The sequence below is a fragment of the Hemibagrus wyckioides genome, linkage group LG05, assembly GCF_019097595.1.
Source record: "Hemibagrus wyckioides isolate EC202008001 linkage group LG05, SWU_Hwy_1.0, whole genome shotgun sequence".
In the NCBI taxonomy this organism is placed as follows: Eukaryota; Metazoa; Chordata; class Actinopteri; order Siluriformes; family Bagridae; genus Hemibagrus; species Hemibagrus wyckioides.
In genome coordinates this window covers 8,829,042-8,846,528 of record NC_080714.1, presented here as the reverse complement: position 1 = coordinate 8,846,528, position 17,487 = coordinate 8,829,042, and the positions used below count along the sequence as shown (strand labels likewise).

Here is a 17,487-nt window from a genome sequence, read left to right as displayed (position 1 = left end):
GAAGAAACAAAGTTTCTTAGTGGTTGGAGTCATTTTGTGTCATGCACTTCAACCACAGTTCAGCTCGCAAAAACACATGAAAGAAAGAAAACAACAACCCGGAAATAGCTACTGCTAATACGTGGGTTGTGTCTGAATCTCAACTAGCATAACCTGCAGTCAGATCTGATTTATTACTAGCAGCACTTCTTTATGAAGGAATGCCTTTAATTATGACCAGTGTACATTATTTCTACACACGCTACCTAAGCTTATGTACACTTATAATATTTTTCATATAGTTATTATTCATATTGTACAGAAGTCTTTGTTGTATTTGTGAGTTAATTGTGCTGTGTGTTCTGGCTATTGTGACACCAAATTTCCCCTTAGGCATTAATAAAGTGCTTTAAATCTGGCACAGCAATATGACTGAATTTCACAGGATCCAGTTGGGTCATGACTGAGGACTGTGTTAGAACAGTAGTATAATCAGGTTTTACCTAAAAACAAGTTTCGTAAACCTTCTATAATTATCCAAGCAGCATCTGTTTACATTTGGAAGGGAATCAGACTGTAAAGTAAATTGGGACTGTTACTGTCACCCTGTGGTAGCAGGCTGTTATGTCCGAATGATCTGAAACTACGCTGAGTGTGGTAGCGAGATAAAAAGTTGGAAATGTTTTACTAATTATATTCAGAGGATCTAGGACGAGGTTAATCATGGAGTAAAATAAAGTGAAGTCTTTATATGATTGCAGATTAGATAATACTGCTATCTGTATCTGTGTAGTGCTTCAATTGTTCGTATCTGTATCTATAACTACATCTATATCTCTATCTACAGCATGTATGTATCTGTTTAGTGCTCCAAATATCCATATCTGTATCTAGCCTGAAACATAAAGTGGATGTGGCCTAAACTGGAAAACTAGAACTTGATTTATTTCTTTTTTTCTGAAATAGAGAATGCGTTTAGAATTGCGTTTTTTAATGCAGTTTTTGTTATGTTTTCTAAACAAATTAGTTCATACTATGTCCCAAATTATGTGCATAAACAAACCAGTGGCCTCATTTAAACCACCGTGATGCTAGTCTCAGCCTCAGACGTCGCACCAACAAACCTTTGGCTGAACGTCTGATGGTTATAGCACACATAAAGAACTTCCAAATGATGTGAAGTTCACTATATAGACTCATTCATTTGCACGACTTTCTTAAATGAAAGTAAAACAATCTGTTTTTGATCGACTTTTCATTTTCTCACCCTTAAGCGAGACGCTGAACAAGACACACTGTGATTGGTTGCTTTACATGTCAGTCAGATGCCCTTTTGGGTAGTCCTTGGCCAATAAAAGAGTCGGGGCTTTCTGCAGTCAGTCTGAAGGTCTGGCTTTGCGAGACGACTGTGAGGCTGACCAGGCAGTTACTAATGATAAGTGAATTCATGCTGTATGGGAAAAAATAAAAATAAAAATAAAAAGTGCACCTGCTATATGTATATGTTCAATATAAAGAATGTTGGATAAACAATGGATTAAAAATCAAAAATAAAATAAACAATGGATTACACACAATCAGATTTCATGAGAATTTGAACCAAAGCTCTGCTTTGACAAAAAACTACTACCTTAAAATCACATCATGGTCATGGGCTTGAAGGTTTGATTAATCATGGGATTCATTACTCATTCTAATGCTATTGTTTCTATAGAAACAGCTCATTTATTGGGAGTTGTATAGATGAACTTGTGTAATATGATGTAATCTAATCTATATATAATATTAAAAAATAGTGCTAAAAAATAGTGTTTATTGTAATCATTGGTGACCATTTCTACAAGCAGGCTTTTATGTAAATAAATGGAAGGTTTTAGCACTTTGTGTTTCTCAATAGCGTGACAAGCTGTGGTTTTCGTGTCTTATGAGAGAGAGAAAGAGAAAGAGAGAAAGAGAAGGAAGCCTTTTAACTACTATTTATTGGTAAAAGGAACTTGTCTTGTGGAAGTTCCACATTACATATAACAATAAATGTTTAAAAAGCAATGCAATCCTTAATGCAATTCTGTTCATTTATTCCAAATTTACGGATTTCAGCCTCTGACATTCACCTACCACCAAATACCATAAATTCTCCTATTAGAAATTATTATAAGGAATTCTCTTGTTGAACAAGTGCACGTGTGTGTGTATGTGTGAAAGAGACAGAGAGAGAGAGAGAGAGAGAGAGGGAGAGAGGGAGAAGAGAGAGAGAGACAGAGAGAGAGAGTTTATGAAATTACTCAGATTCTGTGGAAAATGTTGCAGTCAAAAGAAATGTGGATTTTGTAGGCACGCTTCATGAATACTTTTGCTTGTGGATCTGTGTATCAGTATCTGCTGAAGCTTCATCAATGTAAAATTATGCACATATTAGAAGAGTGTTCTTGAGAGCCAGCAGACCACAGACTGTGTCAATATTAATGAAACACTAGACAAGACAAAAAAGAGGAAACAGTCAAGCCAAAGTACTGGTGCCAAATTCTCGTTCTCTCTCACACAGTCACACTCTCTCTATCTCTCTCACACACACACAAACACACACACACACATACACATATTCTCTCTTTCTTTTTCTCTTTTTCGATCTCTCACACACTCTCACTCTCTCTCTAACACATACACACACATTCTCTCTTTCTCTCTGCCCCCGGTTAAAGACCCTCACGCTCAAAGTCCCGCTCAGAATTTCAGAAATCCTCTTTCTTGTTTCTTTTTCTTGTCACCAACAATGGACCTTTTCACTATCAATGGACAATTACATAACCTAATCCTGAATGAGGCCATGCATGTAACTCACACACACACACACACACACACACACATGAGAAGCTAAACTTGACTGCAAAAACAGTGTCTGACAACTCTTTCAGTAGTGTGAACAAAAATTACAGCAACATTGAGCCTGACAAGAAAAATGTGTCTCTAATCGAGAGATTACATTTAAAAAAAGTCTGTGAAAAAAAATTTATCTAAACACTCGTCACATTTATTCACATTTCTCCCAAGTAGAGAGCCATAATGTAAAGACACAAGATCTAGAAATAGCGATCTAGAAATGGCGAAAGAACTCACAGTATTTGTCGGAGAGGTAGATGGAGAAGAGTCTGGTGTTATCAGGTTCAGAATAATTTCCAGTGGAGAAATCATTGAGACCGGTCTGGTGTCGTTCAGGACACTGGTTTAAAGTCTAAATCTGAAGGGTCACTGACACTACAACATGGTCACTATACAATACAACAGAAGCACAACTGCATAACTGGAAGAAACTGAAGTTGAAAAGCAGCTTGAAGTTTCAAATCCTTAAAGCCACAAAAGCAGCTGAATCCATTTAGGAAAGACCTACAGTAAGATGAAAAGATTAACACAAAGCGGTCCGGGTTCAAAGGCAGAGATATAAAAGAATAAAATAGCTTGACATTTCCACAGCTTTCCGGCTAAGAAAGAGAGAACGGAACAGAAACTCAGAGCACGAGAAAGGGCACTACTTTTTTTTTCACCCCTGGTGTGATTGCTTAGACAGGAAGACCATAGTTTTGGCCAGCAGAAGTGGCATCCATTCGCTTCACAGAGCTTAGAAAGGAGCCCAGCCAATGTGTGTGTGTCCTGCAAACCTAAACCAATCAGCGAACACAGTGGCCTCTGTAAACCAATCGACACCCACAATGCGGGGGATCTGAGCTAGTGACTGGCTATTATCCAAAGTGCAATCAATGGGCTAATGAGATATGCAGCAAAAAAACCCCAAAAGACACATTGGTCATACCTTACGACAGTGAAAGCACAACAAGTAGCTCGAAAGAAATTAACAGTAAGAATAAGACAGCACACTCAATCTCATTAAACCATGGCAAGATGATAGTGGGGGGCAAGTACCAGAAGCTTCTCAATGGAAAAGAATGAAAAGGGGGAGGAAATAGAGTGCAGCGAGGGAATGTGGTGGGAGACAGGAGACCGAGAGAGAGAGAGAGAGAGAGAGAGAGAGTGTGTGTGTAGAGTTGAAAAATGGATTACATAAGACTAGCCTCCATTCATTTGAATTAAACTAGCAGCTTTGACTGTAGAGAAGTTTGTAATTCGAATCACAGGTTTGTATTAAGGTGCTCGCTCTAGTATGCTATGCTAAGGAAGTACATATGGTGTACATACTGTATGTTAAGCCTAATCAGAGACAGATTTTGTGTTATTTAATAAGGTAAAATGTTGCAGCTTTCGGTTAGGAGTTTATGATGTAGGTTTTTTTAATGCAATGCTTAACCTATTACAGCATACTTGAGTTGCTTTGTTTGTTTAGACCACCATGATTGCATAGCAGCACAGACACGTCACTGGTACAGAATCTATGACATGGTGTAATAATTTGAAATGAATTTTACATGCAGGTCTCATAACATGCTGGAAAAAAAAATGGTAAAGAGAAATTTTGTGCATTGTGAACGCGCCACTGCTGCGCTGGGTCATGCGCGTTCATGCAAGGGTGTATGCACGAGTGCTGACTGATGTTAGTCATATGAGAACAATGCTGATGATGCAATTAGGACGAGTCATCCTGTTAACTTCAGTGTTGACACTTGACGGCCTTCCCCACACAGACACGAACGTGCTCTGCCCTTGAACCATGCATACCGCTACTGTACTATGACTAAACACTCCCCTATTGAGAAAAAGGACAACAGAAAAACATCATGTCAAGACAATGTGATGTCTTATCCCACTGGAATGAATGATTATGAATGAATCAAACATAATATTAAGCAGCTGCTTTTAGAAGTTTAGTTTACACACTAGATATTTTCTTATTCTATTGCTCTAGCCAATCATTTTTCTAGAAAGAAAGGCTTTAAATGAGAACACATGCTACACTTTCACCTAAAACCTCAAAAGGAGAACTGACTAAGTTAATAAAAGCTGTGGTTTTTACTCAAAACTGTCAAACAATTCATTTCATAATTCAAAACACGCCCACAAACATGCACAGGTCCATTGAAACAATGCCAAAGCTGGCCTTTTATCCTCTCTGACAATCAATAGACTCATTAAGACTTACATAAAGTTCTATTCATCCTAAATGGGATTGATTGGAGTTTTATCTTGCTCACTCAGCCAACATTGTTTACGCAAGCATTTATAGTATCTCCTGCTCTGTGCATCAAACTGCTGTTCCCACTGTTTATCTGTATATTTCCTAGTGAGTGTAACATACTCCATATGCTCATACACCCTACTTGGATGGGTCAGAGTCACGCATTTGGCCCAGCATTAAATTGTGGCAAAATAAAGGAAAAAAACACTTAGAAACATGGTGTTGGGCCACCATGAGAGCTTTGATGTGGTTCAGCATATATATTTTGAGCATACAGCAGACACCCTTATCCTCTGTAACATACTTTCTTTACTTTTAAATACAACTGAGGATGAAGAGCCTTGCAGTGGCAGTTTGGTGGACCTGGGATTCAAATGCACAACCTTCTGATCACTAATCCAACACCTTGACCACTAAGCTACCAGGTGGTCACCTTATGGACAGAGGTGGCGCCATCCTGAAACAGACCACTCCTATCAGTGGAGAAACGTTTCAATAGGATAAAAACTGTACTGATTTGTAAGTGGACTCAAAACACACTCTTAAAAATGAGGTTCCTTGAGGTTAGATATAAAACTTTGGGGTTCTGTACTTGCTCAATAGAACTGTTTCCCAAAAAAGGGAGAAATCTATATATAAATCAATGATATTACTTTCTGTAATTGTATATTACAATATGAGATGTGTAGAAATGACATGTTTATGAATGACGGGTTGTAGAAAAGATTCAATAATCGTTTAATTTAAAAGAAAATAGCAGAAGCACAATAAGAGGTACACTCCTAAAAATAAAGGTGCCAGGATAAAGGGAATTTCACAGAGATTCCCCAAAGATCCTTTCAGTAAATGCTTCTTAAAAGACCTTCTTTTTTCTTATTGCCACAAAGGACATTTATTCAGTCTAAAGAACCTCTTTACACTACAAAGAACCTCCTGAGCAATGGAAACGTTCAACGGATGAAAAAAAAAGCCCCACACACTGACAAAGAAACCATTAAGACCCTTCATTTTTTGTTTTTTATTTGCTGTTATTAAAACTATAGACACTTAAATTTTATATACAGCACAACACTGTTTTTATTGAAATATTTTTTATCTTTGTTAGACTATAACTATAAAACTATCTTAGTTTTTTAATCAAAATTTGCATACATTAATAATAATAATAATAATAATAATAATAATAATAATAATAATAATAATAATAATAATAAAATAACTTGGATGCTTTGATTTTTTTTAATAGACCCTTCAAAATGGTTCTATATAATGAACCCCACTGGGGTTCCATATATGAACCAAGTGATAGAACCATTCCTTTTAAGAGCCCATCACAGCTAAATAAATAAATAAATAAATAAATGAATGAATGAATGAATGAATGAATGAATGCCCTCTACAACACAATAGAGTCACTTTTTTTTCTCCTTTAATTCATTCATCTGTCCGGGTTTTCGATTTATGTGGGAAGAAAATGAAGATACTAATTAAATACTGTATGATTTTAAAGCTTCAAACAGAAAACTGGTCAACCTAACAGGCTTGTCAGTTGTGTATTTTAAAAATATCTGTCGGATTACACCGTGCAGCTGACTGACTTTTGTTGCTGAAGATAAGCCTCACTTCAGCTGAGTTTGTCCCCTGGCCAATTACTGTAGATGTATTCAGGTCTTAGATAAGAAAAAACATGGCCACTTGTTCACATCCAGTTTCTTAAAGGCATCTGTGGTTGTAATGTGTGAAAATTCATACTGTTTCCCCCCCCCATACAGATATAGAAGTGAAAGGGCAGAGTGACCAGGATAATAAGGAAGATGTCCAGAGAGGCGCAGAGGAAGAAAGGAGCAGAAAGCAAAGGAAGAAAAACAAGCAAAGACTGCATGATTGCTTAGAAATTATGAGAGGAATGGTTATGATAATATCATCATTTCTCGTTAGTGTATCTAGGCATCTGATCTAAGCACATGGATGATGTTAAATAGCACACTTCATACCCCAGTAGTGGTCACAGGTCATCCTGTGGGAATATTTAAAGCCTTGCTAAACACACATGTTGTAATGACATGAGCAGAGCACCTTCCTTACAAGCTAGAAACTGATGTTATCTGGTTAAAAGTAGGAAAGACTGGAATGTCCAGGAAATAATGTGTGTTTAATGAGTGAAACAAAAATGCCAGCCTTAACAGACCAAAGAGTCACTGATTTAGGAGTCATAACCTGAACGATGACGAAGAAACAGGGCTTTTGCTTTAGTTTACACCACAGCGGAAAGGCGGCAATGCAGTGTTGAAAAGGAAATGCGTCTGAATGTGTGTGAGGGCATGTAAGGATGCGTGTGTGTGTGTACATACCACATTCTATTCAAAAGAACACAAAACAGGAAAACAAACTGTAATAGACAGGAAAGGACTGAAACGATTATCGCCAGCCTTCAAAATGTCCAGCTGCCATCCGTGCCAAGTCACACACTTTAGTGCCCTTTAGTTGCATTGCTGTATTCAGTTGCTTAACGCTTGCGCAGCAGTAACTCAACCACAATTTGGAAACATTCCTTTTTAGGGCAAAGGGAGTGAGAGTTTGTGTGCTGCATTAAACAGTGGTTTCCTTCATTTGTTTTTTTCACAGACCCTTTCACGCTTCTCACAGATACATCATGTAGGCAAGATCACACAAAGCAGACAGAATTCTGTGAAGATGATCCAAAATCTCCCACTAGATGGAGACAGATGATATCACCAGGTGTGTGAGTGGGAGTGACCGAGAGAAAGAGAAAAAAGAAATAAAGAGAGAGAGAGAGAGAGAGAGAGAGAGAGAGCTATTTGGGTCACTGGGACAAAACTGAACTGTCTATGGCCCTAATCTATTATTCATAGTGCACATGCACATGTGAGATTAGGCTTAGGCTCTGTGTTGCATGTGGGTGTGGGTTTGTTCCTGATGTAAGTAGAGATATACAGAGGAGATGTACAGAATAGGCGGAGAACTGTTTCCTGTTATCTTCTTCATTTTGGTTTCTCAGAGTGGTACAATTTTTGGCATATGAAGATCTTAGTCAGCCTTGAACATTCACGCCATACACAGACAAACAGCAACCATTATTTCGTCACATACACAGTACAGCATCTACTTTTTCTGTCTCAGGTTGTTAGGAAATTGGAGCCATGATGCAGTGTCCCTAGTGCAGATAGGGTTAAGGGCTTTGCCTTAACAGTGGCAGCAGGGCAGCTGGGCTTGAACTTGAACTTGGAAGGGGTCTGAACTCTTGACCTTCTGGTCATTAACCAAGAGTCATAACAGCTTGAGCCTCCACTTTCCCAGAAAAAAAGAGGGACTCTACTGATTTGGAGGTCAGATTTTTACAGAGGTTATGTTATCTTCTCTGTATTGATCCAGAATGTTGGTTTTACAACATTACATATGATGCTATAGCAAGCGCATATATGTGTGTATACAGTGGCAAGAAAACCTTTCATGGTTTTCTGCATAAATGTGTCATACAATGTGATCTTATCTTCATCTCTGTGAAGAGTATTGACAAATATAATGTGCCTAAATAATAACACAAAAAAATTCTTGTTTCATTCATGTCTTTATTAAGAAAAACCATAAAAACTAGTGGAAAAAGTATGTAAACCCTTGAGTTAATGACCTGAAATAAGCTTATTGGAGTCAGGTGTTACAATACCTGGAGTCTTGTTAAGAAAATGAGTTAGGAGGTGTGGACTAGAGCTGATTAAAAACCACTCAAACTTTTTTCAAAGTTTGTGCCACACAAGAAGAATACCCTTATGTGAAGCATGCCTTGCCAAAAAGCGCTTTCAGGGGATCTACGATCGAGAATTGTTGATTTACATAAAGCTGGAAAGGGTTACAAAGTGATTTCAAAGACTTTAGAAATTTACCAGTCTGCATTAACGCAAACAATCTACAAATGGAGACACTTTGGGACTGTGGCTACTCTACCAAGAAGTGGGCGCCCAGTCAAAATGACCCAGAGAGCACAATAAAGATTCATCAATGAGGTAAATAAACAACCCAGAGTGACAGGCAAAGATTTGAAGGCATCATTGGAACTGGTTAACATCTGTGTTCATGAGTCTACAGTATGTAAAACATTGAATGATCAGGGTATCTATGGCAGGACTCCACAAAGGAAGCAGCTGCTTACTCATAAAGAACATTGCTGCAGGACTGAGGTTTGCAAAAGAGCACATTGACACTCCATAGCGGTATTGGCGAAATGTTTTGTGGCTGATGAAATTAAGATTGAACTCTTTGTAAAGAACACACAGGACTACATCTGGCATAAAAAGGGCACTGCATATCATGAAAACATCATCCTAACCATAAAGTATGGTGGAGGAAACATCATGATTTGGGCCTGCTTTGCTGCATCAGGGCCTGGTGTTAAAAAAATTCTTCAGGATAATGTAAGAATGTCTTTACATCAGCTGAAACGATGTAGAAGTTGGGTGATGCAACAGGACAATGACAAGTGGCCAAATCAGAGCCAAGAACTCAACCCAATAGAGATGCTGTAGAATGACTTGAAAAGAGCCATACACATAAGACGTCCAAAGAATATGACAGAGCTAAAGCAGTTTTGCCAGGAAGCTTGCGCTAAAATTCCTCCTAAACAATGTGCAGGTCTGATCCACAGCTACAGGAAGCGCTTGGTTGAGGTTATTGCTGGGGTTAACCGGTTATTTATTCCAAGGGTTCACTTACTTTACTTTTTTTTTTCACTTACTTACTTACCACTGCTATTTTGGCTGTTAAATGAGTGTGTTCAATAAAGATAAGATCAAAAAAATTTTTGTGTTTTATTATTTACATTATATTTGTCAATACGCTTGACTTAGATAAAGATCAGATCACATTTTATGGCAAATTTATGCAGAAAACCATGAAATACATCTTACCACTGTATATAAATAACATGATTGGGTGTGAGGAAAATAGCCAGTGGTAGTGTTTAAGAGATTAGGTTGTTCTCCACTTCAACTCCACTTTTGTTTTAGTTCAACAAACCATACTGCACATATTTGTTTTCGGTTTATATTTACATTTAACGCTGAGAAATACAGTGGAACCTATGCATACGAATTTAATTCGTTCTGGAGGCGAGTTCTTAATTTGTATTGCAAAACAAATTTTCCTATGAGGAATAATGTAAATGCAGATAATCCATTCCAGCCACCCAAAAATATTACCAATATTACCAAAACGAAGCGTAGGTAAACTGTATGGCTGCTTACAAACAACTGACCCAAGCCAACACTCCATGTCAAGGGTCCTCATGCCACCAAGCTTGGGCTAAAAATTGAACAGGCCACACACTCCACACCACCTTATCTGTCGACCAAATAATGCAAAAAATCACTTAGCTTTTGAACACATGCCGAAGGCAACTTTGGTATCGTAGGTTTAGTCTTTCGAAACAGCTTTCGCTGACTGAAATTTTTTTTTTTTCAGAAAATCCGCATAGAATTTGGCTTTCTCTTTCTCTTGGCTTTCCACTGATGCAAACGAAACAGCTCCCGGACATATGCTCAACTTAGGTGATCGGTTCAGTTCGTAATGCTTCATATGTCGATGTAAATTCCTTGCAAAATTTCATTTCTTAAGGCAAAAATTTGTAACAGAGGGCATTCGTATGCTGAGGTTTCACTTTATTTGCAAAATAAGTTAGCTTGTGTTCTCATTTATAACATAGCAAATAATAATATAAACTGTATGGAATTATAGAAATTAGCATCAACTACTGGTGTTAATATCTGCACAGGAGTTAATATCTATCAACAAATCAGTTGCACTTCCAAGTGCTAGACAGTGAGTGTGTAATGTTCAATGAATTTGTAGAATGTCATTAAAAATGGAATTAAACTGGTATATTGTAACTGCCATGCTGGCAGCTTATTGGGCCGGCTCTACTGAGAGTAAACATGGCTTTTCACTGGATTTGGTGAAAGCCAACCCACACACACACACACACGCGCGTGTGCACACACACACACACGCACACAAACACGTGCATGCATTTGCATTCAAACGCTAACTGGCCTGAATATGGGCGTCGCCCTAAATGAATAATTAAGTCATGAATATTCACTAGACATGCTGATTAAACAGTCAGAGGGGTGATCAAACACACACACCCTCACAAAACTGAAATTCAGGCAACACACACATAAGGAGAGAAACGGAATTCACAAAGCAAACACATGAAAAAAATGCTGTAAAGCACTGAAGGTTCGTATATGAACTATTTCCATGACACACCCTTCTAGTTACTACCTAAGCTTTATCTATGATGTACAACATTTCAGTTTTGTGAAAATAAAATAAAAATAAAGAAATAAATAAGTAATCACTTCCTGCGTGGCATGGGATGTATTTCGCTTCCCGAAAAATTATTTATGGCTTTCTCTCTGGCTCGTTAGATAACTGAAACATAGTTCAATAATACTCTGTATAGTTCTACATTAGATATAACAATCAGAATTCTCAAATCTTAACATTTCAAGATTCAGGAATCAAGATTGCACTTGAAACATTAACACACAGTGGTTTACAGTATACAGCTAGCATTGAAATGAAAACCTGGCCTACTCCTCCCTGTGCATGTAAATAAACTAAAAATAAAAACAGGAATAAGAAATGGATAAGAAATCATTCAGAAACAATTCAATTACTGAAGGCGTCCCTCAAGTGTCAGTGCTTTGTAACAGTCAGGAGGTTTTCCGCCTTGTTAAAGTCTTCAGTAAAGAGGAGTTTGTTGTTCTTCAGTAATATAAGCTAAATAACAGCTTGTTTTTTTAATTACCTTCCAAAGAGAAAAGAGCAGAAATTGCATGTTTACAGTTCGTTTACAGGTTATACACCACAAGTGACAGGAAATAGTTTATCTTGATAAAATTAAATAGATAAAATAGTTATAGCTTAGTTATCAGAGTATATGTGAATGTAGTGCACTGTAGTAATAAATGCAGGGGTTCTGTAGTATACAGGACATTTCTGCCTAGTGCCAAAGTTTTCTGAGAAACAGGCCGCTTCGTATAACTATCCTATCAGCTGTGAAAGAAAATTGATTCATCTATATAAAAAACGCTGACCATAGTGATTATCGTTCTATGATAAGCTGCATGTTTCTTGCCCATTGCACTGGCTCCGCCCATATGAACACTAACATACTGTGGGAAAAGTGACAGCAATGCTCTGAGGTCAGCATAAGAGCAGTGACATCTCTGGCACAGGAAACAGGAAACAGCAGGCTGCTTTGTAACAGAGATCAAGAAGACCACAGCCGCACACACACACACACACACACACCCCACAAGCTGAGAACAAGTGTTTCAACATCAGCTTCAAGACTTGCACTGCTACCTTTCTCAAGTGTGCAGAAAAGCATATAATGTGGGATTAAAATAACGCATCATCTATACCTCAAGCACGCATACACACACGCACACACACACACACAAGCTGAGAACAAGTGTTTCGACATCAGCTTCAACACTTGCAGCGATACCTTTCTCAAGTGTGCAGAAAAACATTAGTGTATAACGTGAAATAAAAGTAACGCATCATACCTCAGCACACACACACACACACACACGATTCAAAGACACAGCTCCCATGTCCAGTCAAGCATCTTTTCCGATCACACGGTACTCTGTTGCCATAGAAACCAGGCATCATGCATCTCTGAGGCAGAGGAGGACAGGAGACAAAGAAAGGGAGAGAGATAGAACGGACAGACAAAAAGAAAAGACAGAGAGATAGTAAAGTCAAAGAAAGAGTTGGTGGACAATGAATGGAGAGAGAAAAAAGAGAGAGAGAGAGAGAGAGAGAGAGAGAGAGAATATGGAGGGGAAAGTCCACATTTACATTCAGTAGCTGATTTAACTACTCATGTTTTAATATCTAAATTAAACATTTAATAAGTGTTAAGATAGAAATATGGCCATGATGATTTATACATAGAATACAAGCATCTTACCAAGGACAAGAGCACACAGCTTATAAAATGTAGGATGGGTGGATGATGTTGGGAGATATGGACAGTCGTGGTGAGATATATGGGTGGGATAAAATCTCTAATGTCCATCAACAACTGAAAACTCATCTCAATCTGTGAGATCTGGGCAAAGTGAGAGCTTGTGATTGGCATTAAAAGAAAACAGCTGCATTTGTGATTCCTGGTTTGAATGCCTTGTTTCAACCTCTTTCATTCGCACTAAAGAACTTACTGGTTTGTCATCAGTTCTTTTGTGTAATCTGTCCTTTGACTAAACAATGTTTGCGTCTACTTTCTTCAATGTGTGTTACTCTTTCATGGCAGAAAAACGACACTAGTGTAACTGCTACATGACTGATAGAGGTTGAGGTTGACAGAGAGGTAGGATTCATTACACTTGTTATGTTATTTACTTGTACTTGTACTTGTTATTATGTTTCACAAGATGTTTCACAGGCTTTCAAAATTCGCACGCTGCTGTTGATGTGCTACGGATGTGGCGGAAAACAGATATCAGAAGACATAAGAGATCAAATCTAGGCTAAGTTTCACTCTGTCACCACTGCTATAACTGGTCATTATAATTCGGGCTAGAATAAAATCCGCCCTGGCCACACTTCAGCTTGTTATTTTCGGTGGTGATGTTCGTGATGTAATCTCATAAAATTCTCACTAATATACTTTTTCATACAAATGCTTTTACAGCAGTGGTGTTGAAATCTCTATTCTAATTGGCTAGAAGGTATTGAATAGGATATTTCTATGACACAGTATGCATCAGACTATACAGGATTGCTAACAACTGTGCTGTCCAGCAAGAAGACATGATGAGCCATTTAAAACAACCAGTGTGATGCAAATTATATGCAGAAACGATACTGTGGCAGCAAGGGGTGTGGTCGAGCACCGGCTGTGGACAGAGAGGAGGTGGGTTGAGCTGGTAGGTGTCTTATTAGACCAAGCTTCCTTATGTGTGTCTCTTTGTGCCTTCAGGTAAAGAGAGAAAGAGAGAGAGAGAGAGAGAGAGAGACAGAGAGAGAGAGCTGCGCAGCACAGAGCCATGTGTGCATGTGCATAGAAAATAACATTACTGAAAAGCAAAATAAAAGGACAAAGGAGAAAATAAAGAACCAGTTTCATTTCTGACCCAAATCAGAAAGGTGTCAGAGATACCATACAATTTTAAGGATCCAGAATTTAATCAATTTGAAACTGTGATGTAATTGATCAGTACTATATTCAGTTCAATTTGAATTATTTCTATAGCTCTTTTAACAATGGACATTGTCTCAAAAAATGATAAAGTTTAAATTAATGTTACTATTTTATCCCTATTTTTTCCCTAATGAGCAAACCTGAGGTGTTGGTGGCAAGGAAAAACTCCCTATGATGATATGAGGAAGAAACCTTGAGAGGAGCCAGACTCAGAAGGAAACCCATCCTCATTTGAGTGACACTGGACAGTAAATAATGTAAATAGTGCCCTTTCTACAACAAGGTCTCATGAGGAACTAATAGGCCAGTGTAGTTTCTGAGTTCATTACAGACACTAATTCCTTGCTGTTGCAAGCTGACAGATTGGCAGATCCGTGACGGTGTGATGGTCTCCAAGTGGCTCTGGTCTCCTGGTCACTATATCATCACATTTACAATAAACACTTGTATAGGTTTTGTTTTTTATCAAAGGAAAATGTAATTGTTGATCATTTGCGTTGATAATTTGAAGACTACATAATTTGTCAAAGTTTTGTAACTCGGGGTCTAGAAGTCATTTCATTTTCAACATGAAAGTTGGAGCAATTATTGGCAGAAAGGTAATTCTACACAAATTAGAAGCGATGCCAAAAAGCACGGCAACAGAACGGATTCCTAGCTAATTTGAAGAGAACGTAAAAAAATAACACAGCTAGCCATATGACAGAACCCAATACAAGCTAGTAGCCACAGAGCAGGAAATATTTTATGAAAGGTTTTTCCTCATAGTCCTGACTGTAATCACAAGCTATCCCACAGATAATTCCGAGGCGCACATGAGGTCTGACTTGTATGTGGTGAGAAAAGAGGAAAGAGAACAATGACCGCAAGACAGCAGTATTGATATTAAAAAAATCCATAAGTCATATGGTGACTTTCTGACGGTGCTGAAGGTCTCAGCATGTCTTTACACAGACATGAGAAGCTATCCAGGTGTTTCTCACCCCCCTGGCAGTAAGGAGGGGTGAAATGCCCCATAAATACTTTAGGACTGACATCAGAGTGGTGACAAACAGATTTTAGCGAGACAGCAAGACAAAGAGAGGAGAACTGAGTTAGGCTTAACATGAAGGTGCTCCTGTAAGTAAGTATGACCAAGGCAAAGCTTGAAGGATATGTTCAAAGAAAATGGATTAGCATAATAAAGAGGTGTTTATGGTGGGATTTTAGTTCAAAGCACGGATTCAGCACCAACTTAAGCTGATATTATCACAATGACTGGTTACCTGAAGTATGAAGATACATTCACATTACAAGCTTCTTTGTCGCATTCATTTTTGTTTTTCGTTGCACAGATCAGATCTATCTTGATGTTTCAAAAGTGACCACTATTTGGTAGATTTCTTGGGCAATTGGTTCACTACATTACTCATTTTCAGAAGGTTCCTTCAGAATTAGTTCCTTAAATATCAAGCAAACAACTAATTCCATTCACTAATTTAATTGCCTATGTGGTTCTACTTTACCCCAAATTGTTTAAAATGTCTTTGTATTATGTAGCATTAAAATTTCTCTTCACTGAAACTAAAAGACTCAAACCCGTTCCAGCATGACAATGCCCCTCATGAAGTCCTGGTTTGCTAAATTTGAAGTGGAATAACTTGTGTCCTGCAGAGCCCTGACCTCAACCCCACTGAACAACACTGGAATGAACTGGAACGTCGACCTCACCCCAAACCTCCTCACCCGACATCAGCTCCTGACCTCACACAAATCCATACAGCCATTCTCCAAAATCTAGTAGATAGTCTTCCAAGAAGAGTGCAAGTTATTATAAAAGCTTCTGTTTGGTTGGAATGATAACCTGCACTCACATCGACTCTTTCCAGGACAGATATCCGGACCCCATTGAACTACAACTGGGTGGATTCACTAGAGCACTATCTTCACAGTGCTTGCTGCATCACCTTAGTTGAAACAATTCATCTCAGATCCTGGTCAGGTCCAACCTCACCTTCATAACTGATACAATTAAAACACAACCCTCTCTACATGATTGATCCCTTTGTCAAGATGCATGTTTGATATTAGAATACAGACAGCGGAGTTAAACAATGTCCATCTTTAGTCCATCTCTAAGTCAAGAGATGTTGAATGTACATTAATGGATTTATTGAGCAGTTCTATTTAATTATTAACCAGCTTTGACTGTGCCTTTTTCTCCCCAAACAAAGTAGCAGTGTTCAATTTTCTCTACAGACTGAAGACTCTTCTGTAATTATTAACATACAAGTTAAGTAATCAGTAATAAGTAACTTAACTGTAACATAAGCAAGGTAATTGACTAAGGTTATGGTATTAGTATAAATTTTAGTATCTATCAAATAGTACTATAACCTTGATTTTGCAAACACAATACAGACTTATACACAAAAAAAATTCAGAGCATATAGTCAATAGGCATAGAAATGTACTGTTGTGTTATTTTTATCATAATTTCTGGCTTGAAATACTATTAGTCTTACATGAGACCTTTAGTCTCATCTCTTGATGTTAGTTCACTTTCAGTCACACAGTATCGAAAATATAAAACTAGGCCTTTTAAAGATTGTTAGCTCCTACAGTGACCATCTCTTGCTAGCAACACACACTGGTGCCGCTACGTTTAATCATGATTACTTAACCAAACAGTAAACCAAATTAAATACATGATATGCTTTTTTTTCAACACTGGTCACCAAGCACTTTCAACTTTCTTTGTAGTATCAAGAATGAGAATATTATATATTTGGATATTTGACGTGTCCACAAAAATAACATGATATGTTAAATGAAAAATAATGCAGTATATTTTATAATTAATTAAACAACCAGTTAGTTCTGGTCGACTAATTTGATTGGAGGATTGGCGTGTGATCCAAATGTACTGTACCAGCACCGGGATGTTTTTACTGTGTTCTTAGACATGGCAAATGGATACTTTTGACTTAAAATAGGAATGCTTGTCAGATTAAGAAGGAACACCCGCTTTCACCGGACGCACCCTTAACAGGAATGTACAGAACGTTGTGAGCTAGCTATCTAGTGAGCGTAGCTTCTTCAGGATCTATTTCTGAACATTTTGGTTTAAAATATAACTTACTCAGTATTTATTTCTTGTTTATAGAACTAT

General features: G+C 37.9%; 1 protein-coding gene across 4 annotated transcripts in view; it reads right to left on the bottom strand.

Annotated features, from left to right (window-relative positions):
* The window catches only part of tmcc1a (transmembrane and coiled-coil domain family 1a), a 43,874-nt gene that overhangs the window by 12,670 nt on the left and 13,717 nt on the right, over positions 1-17,487 (bottom strand). The window contains exon 1 of one of the 4 annotated variants that reach the window (XM_058390078.1): positions 3,094-3,467. The exons of the other annotated variants lie outside the window; for them this stretch is intronic. Within the exon in view, the coding sequence (XP_058246061.1) occupies positions 3,094-3,168 (75 nt within the window). The 5' untranslated portion in view covers positions 3,169-3,467. Of the gene's footprint in view, positions 1-3,093; positions 3,468-17,487 lie in introns of those variants that run through there. 4 annotated transcript variants of the gene reach the window in all.